Source organism: Elephas maximus, chromosome 16, assembly GCF_024166365.1.
Source record: "Elephas maximus indicus isolate mEleMax1 chromosome 16, mEleMax1 primary haplotype, whole genome shotgun sequence".
NCBI classification, from domain to species: Eukaryota; Metazoa; Chordata; class Mammalia; order Proboscidea; family Elephantidae; genus Elephas; species Elephas maximus.
This window is the reverse complement of record NC_064834.1, coordinates 55,376,479-55,382,660: the sequence shown is the minus strand read 5'-3', so window position 1 is coordinate 55,382,660 and position 6,182 is coordinate 55,376,479. Positions and strand designations below refer to the sequence as shown.

General features: G+C 45.8%; 1 protein-coding gene across 10 annotated transcripts in view; it reads left to right on the top strand.

Annotated features, from left to right (window-relative positions):
• Positions 1-2,509: 2,509 nt before the first annotated feature.
• The window catches only part of STN1 (STN1 subunit of CST complex), a 58,244-nt gene continuing 54,571 nt past the window's right edge, over positions 2,510-6,182 (top strand). For 8 of the 10 annotated variants that reach the window (XM_049855239.1, XM_049855234.1, XM_049855242.1 and 5 more), the window contains exons 1-2: positions 2,510-2,703; positions 3,133-3,343. In XM_049855239.1, the coding sequence (XP_049711196.1) occupies positions 3,208-3,343 (136 nt within the window). In that variant the 5' untranslated portion in view covers positions 2,510-2,703; positions 3,133-3,207. The other 2 variants (XM_049855236.1, XM_049855235.1) reach the window with 2 other exon arrangements.

Below are 6,182 nucleotides of genomic sequence, written 5' to 3'. Positions count from 1 at the left end.
TAAGATGTCCAAATGGTTAAAGTGAGGTAGTTTGAATTTTGAGGTCTGAGATGTCCAATTCAACCCCCCCATTTTTCAGATGATTTTTCTAAAACCTTAACTTTCTAAAAAGGATTGTCTAATCTGCAAAAACTGCCTACAAAAGCAAGTGATTTCATTCTGAGAAGTCAAAGTAAAGTGTTGATTGTTGGGCTTTGAGATATCTGCTTTGCAGTGCTGGAAAATTCCAAGCTAATGAGCCCCCCAGTGTTCACAGAAACTTCTGGAGACCCTTTGCACACGTCCAGGCCGGGCTAAGGGGACCTGGATCTATCCTGATAGAGACTGCAGGGAAGATCATCCCAAATTCCTCTAGATTCTACATCTGGAAATTCTGCCTCTACACCTCATCGTGGGTTTTAGTTGCAGCTTATTACTTCGACTTTTGAGCACAGATAAGGGAGCACCCCTAGGCTCCAAGGAGTACTCCCTTTGTTGTAAAAGATGACACTAGGGGCTGTCGGCTTTGCTTTATACCACCTGGGTGTGGCTCTCCAAAGCTGGGAGTTAGCTAGGAGTCCTCTAGGGCTCTTACCTCCGGCACTCTATTCCTGAGAAGTCTGACAGTCATTCATTAAAAGTCATTTTGGGCTCCGAGTACACCCTAGTGCTGATTTTCTTCTTGGGCTCTGCCCTGAAGTAGACGCATGCAGTCAGGAAAATGTGGCTCAACCTGTCTCTCCCCACCTGCAGGTCAGCCCAAGCACCTGTCCTGTTGGGTGTGCTTCCTTGGGGAGAGCCTCCCTCCTATTAGAGAGGGCGTCTTCCCTTAATTAAATCTTGAGCTCCACAGACCCAACTGCTCATTGCAGTAGAATGGGCAATACTAAAGTTTTCCAAGGACTCTGTTTTTTAGCTTCTTCATTGCAGACATAATTAAATCCAACGTTCTAATTACACACATTTTCCATCCCAGCTGCTTGAAGTTCCTTCCCTCCTAAATGGTTTAGCAATGATCTCTTTGGCCACCAACTGCCTCCACCAGGAATGGCCTGCTGGGGTGGCCTGCCTTTCTGTCATTTTATAGAAGTAGAAAAAAATTAGGAAGAACTCTTGCCATCTGCAGTAATGTCACGATGTAGCTTATTTATTTACTTATGGGAATGAAATGTGGCTATCTTTTCTTGTTTTAAATTAAGATTAATGGGGACAAAGTTCCATCAAATTGGCCCTGAATTACCAAAATGTCAGGTTTCACAGTTCTTAGTTGTGCAACATTCCACATTGTAGTCCAAGTAAGAGGAAAGGAGACAAAATTTATCATCATAATCTTCCTGGACTATCCTTGGGCAGGGCCAAAATCTTACATTTGCACAAGGGCTCAAATGTAGATACTGACATTATCACCAAGTGAGACTGTAGAGTCCTAAAGTGTGTGTGTGTTAATATATCCTGTGTAAAGTGTAAATAAGCATTTAAAATACACCACCATGTTAATTGCCTCCTGAACTGCCTTCTTTGCCGTGAGACCAGGAAGAACAGATGGTTCCCGGCTACCATTGCTGAACATTTTGATCAAAGATTCTATAGAAGAATCCTGAGCAAAAGGGGGAAAATGCAGAACAGAATTTCAAATTTTCAGAAACTCCAGGCTTTGTGAAGCCACGGAGGCTAGATGAACCCCAGAAACTACTGCCCTGAGATAATCTTTAAACCTTAAACCAAAAATATCCCGGAAGTCTTCTTAAAGTCAAACAATAGTTTAGCTTAGTTAAAAATGTCTGCCTTGAGCAGTATGCTCTTTTAAGAACTGTCTATATGAGATCAAACTGAGAACAGCAACTGGAAAGACTAGACAGGAACCCTAGGGAGCAGTGAGTTTATGCTAGAGGGGAGGAGGGTGAGAATGGTTGCATAAATGGAAGAATGTAATCAGTGTCACTGAATTGTACATGGTGTAGAAACTGTTGACTTGGTGTATGCTCTGCTGTGTATATTCTCAACAACAAAATAAAATTAAAAAATAAACAAAATAAAGTATGTCACAATGAAATCCTGCTTTTGACGTTGCTCTATTTTATCTGTATTTGCTTAGTATCTCAGGAGCCCAAAGCAAACAAACAAAAAAACATACTTCAAGCCTGTCCCAACCTCTTGGAGGCCCTGGCTCAGGTCCCGCCATCAGTGGGGGACTGGAGGGAAAGGTGACTTAAAAAAGGGTTTATGAGCAGCGGGAATATCAGCCGGGCTCCCAGACCCCCGCGATTCGAGACTTCAGTTTAAACAAGAGCCCTGCTGCGCTCAGGACAAGACTCGCAGCTCAAGCGCGAATCCTGAGGAGTCAGGAGGAGGGAGAGGCCTGTGCGCCGCATAGAACGAGAAAGAGCAGCGCTGCGCAGGCCGAGAGCAGCCAAAACGCCAAGATGGGGTGAAGCTGGGGCGGGGCCTCTGCGGGATGGGCGGGGGCACTGTGGGTGGGCGTGGTCTCCGGAAGGAAGCGCCGGGGCGTGGAGATGAGGGTTGGTCTTGCCCCGGGGGCGGTGTTGGGCGCTGCCGGAACCCGGATCCCGGAAGGAGACGGCGACCCACTGCTTCAAGGACGGGCGGGGCTGGCTGCGCCTCCTCTGGGCTGGGTGTCCGCGCCCGCAGCCTCGGAACGTCGAGAAGAGCCGGGCTTCCTCGGAGCGTCCGGTCGGTGGCGCGGTAGCGGCGGAGAGGCTGCGTGTGCGTCCCATCTTTCGTTTCCTGTTTCTGGGCCTCATCCCGAAAAACGGAATGTGCAGGGGCAGGTCGACTGTGACTCACTCTCCTCCCAACACGTGTAGGGCCGTGAGGGCACCCGTTCCTCCCTGGACCCCACCCGTTAAAGCGGTTCCAGGGTATGCCTGTATGGACATATTCCCTAAAGATAAAAGTGTTTATTTGTCTGAAAGTTAGTACTTTTAGGGAAGGAGAAGCGCTGCTGGGACAGGGAATTTCAGGGGAGGGCCACAAGGAATTCGTGGGTCCTCACGGGAGGAAAACCGCTTTCCTCACTCTCTTGGGCATTAATGTCACAGGGCTCTTGACCCCCAGTTTACCCCTCCCTGAACTCTATGCCCACCCGGAACAACTGGGCACCCAAGTTAAACGCCTTGCATCCTCATGTTTCAGTCTCCCATCCAGAACCTCAGCGGGAGTGATGCAGAGCCTTTCAGGGTCGCCTGGAAGCCACAGTCCAGCCTCCGGATGCAGTCCGAATCCAGTAGATGTGAAGAGGAGGAGACCCCTTCCCTCTTGTGGGGTTTGGATCCTGTATTTCTAGCCTTTGCAAAACTCTACGTCAGAGATATCCTGGACTTGAAGGAGTCCCGGCAGGTGCCAGGTATGTACCTGGATGGGTGCTCTGTGCTGCCTCTGCATTACCACCACCCCTTCCCCAAACCTGCAGAAAACAGGGCTGCAGGGCTTTCAGGAAAGCCTTCCCTTTGAGAATGATCTAGCCTGGACCCTGTTGTTGGGTCCCGTTGAGTTCATTCCTACTCATACCGACCCCTTGTGACAGAACTGTCCGTAGGGTGCTTTGTGTCGGAATCGACTTTGTGGCATACAACAACAATCTTTACAGAAGTAGATCGCCACGTCTTTCTTCCGGAAGTAGATCGCCACGTCTTTCTTCCGGGGAGCTGCAGGGTAGGTTCAAACCACCAGCCTCTCTGTTAGCAGCCCAGCTCTTAAACATTGTGTCACCAGGGCTCTTTAGCCAGGATCCTAGACTGAGTAAATTTCTAAGCAAGTTAAAAACAGTCCAAATCGTTTTTAGTTCTTTTTTTTTTTTTTTTTGAAAGTAGATACTTAGGGGAGTGACCTCTAGACTGAAGGAACGTTTTTATCTGAGATTGAGGTTTTCATATTTTAAAATGTTCAGTTTTTCTTTGGGTTAGCTCTTGGTGGGAAGATTGCTGAACTGGGCATCCTTATGCCTGACTTGGAAACCCTGGTGGCTTAGTGGTTAAGTGCTACGGCTGCTAACCAAAGAGACAGCAGTTCGAATCCACCAGGTGCTCCTTGGAAACTCTATGGGGCAGTTCTACTCTGTCCTATAGGGTCACTATGAGTCGGAATCGACTCGACAGCACTGGGTTTGTTTTTTTTTTTGGCATGCCTGACTTGGGATCCAAACTATGCCACTTACCTGACCTGGATTATGACTCATCTTCTGCAAAGCTTGGAGCCCTGGTGGCACAGTGGTTAAGAGCTACGGCTGCTAACCAAAAGGTCAGCAGTTTAAATCCACCAGCCACTCCTTGGAAACCCTATGGGGCAGTTCTACTCTGTCTTACAGGGTCACTAGAATTAGGAGTTGGAATAGACTTGACAGCAATGGGTTTTTGGTTTCTGCAAAGCTTCTTTGTAAAAATGGGGATTAACAATGCCTGCTTTTCTTGTAAGGTTTTGTTTTGAGTTAGTCAGAATCAAATTACATAACTGCTTGAGAGGAAGGATGTTAACTGTCTTGTTCACCAGGGCTATCCCAATGCTCAGAACAGTGCCTGGCATGTAATGGGCCCTCAAGAAGTAGTAATTGATGGACCGAAGCATTATAAATGTAAGGTTAAACATTTTTTATTAGACTGTTGGTTGCTAAAAATAGGTTCTGCATACCTAAGAATATAACAAATATAGTTTGAGGATAGATTTAAATAATTCACATAGCTGCGGGTAGACCTTCACAAGGATACTGTGTATGTGAGAAGTTTAGATAAACTTTGCTATTTTGCCTGACGCTTTCCAGTCAAGGGCCTGAATGGCAAACTATGAGTCAGAAGTAGTCAACAATCTGAGGAATCCAGAGTTTAATGAGGTGAGGTTTTGTCTTTCCATTTCCGTATACAAATATAGTTGGATGACCTTATGCTAAAGCCTTTGTACGGATTTTTTGCCACACCTTTATTTCCTAATTATTGTTAGAAATGGTCTGTTTTTTTCCTTGGAAGGCAGCCAGCCTCCCACACAGTTGTCTCTTTTCCAGAATAGTCTGGTATTCTTCATAGCTCATCTCCTCAGGAAGAAATTAATTCACATGAAATGACAGCCATGCTTAAAGATCTTTTGTAGGTGCTCCAGGAAGTATCAGGGACATGATAGGGGCCTGTTAGAAGAGTTTAACTCTTCCTGTGAGCAAAGGACCTTATGATGTATTCAAAGAGACGGAGGCAAACTGGTACTGGTAATCTTTGGTATGTCATTGGTGATAATGTCTCAGATGTGTTTTTTTTAAGTGAAACATCCTGGTTGAAACAGACTCCAACCATCTTTTCACAGAATGATCTTTAGACTATACTGTAGACTTCTGAATGTCCTTGGATGGTGCAGATGCCTTACGCTCAGCCACTAGCTGAAGGTTGACGGTTTGAGCCCACCCAGTGGTGCCATGGAAGAAAAGCCTGGCGATATGCTTCCATAGAGATTACAGCCAAGAAAATCCTGTAGAACTCAGTTCTAGTAATGGGGCCACCATGAGTCAGAATTGACTTGATGGCAACAGGTTTGGTTAGGACTCTGGTTGCAGGTAACAGGAACCAACCAGAAGTAGCTTAAACCAATCTAGGAGTTAAGGTAAAAATATTGGGGCCCACAGAAGGGAAAAGCATCAGGAGCCAGGGTATCCCTGGGGCCTCGTCAGAATGGGGCTCACCACTCCCAGGAGTCCTGTCTGGGTCCTGTTCCTGAGTTGGAAAAGGTCTTCGTGCGTCTTGTGGGTAGGGTTCACTCTCCGCAGTTCACTCTCCGCAGTTCCGTCTCTGCTGGGACATGGGTGTCGACATCTGTAGTCGAGGTTTTTAAAACAGAGTTTTAGAAAGAGAAAGAATCTTTTGAGTTGTAATCTGCTGGCACCAAAGCAGTATTTTGTAACCTACTTAACATCTCCCTTAAAAAAAAGAAAATGCAATTGCCAATTCATAGAACGATGACTGGTTTCTTAGAAAAAGCACTTGCAGAAAAAGCCAAAGAAGTCTTCCTCGTGTTTTTTTTTCTCCTTCCTTTTTTCCAATCCCTCAAAATACAGTACAAAGTCTGGTCACGTAATGTGATGACTGTTTTCAGCCCCTCTTATTCTATAAGGAGCTACATTTAATTTTTACAAGTGGAAAGTACATTAACTAAATCTAGTTGGGAAAAATCGGTTTTCTTTTTTGTGCACTAGTGTAAATTGTCTTAAA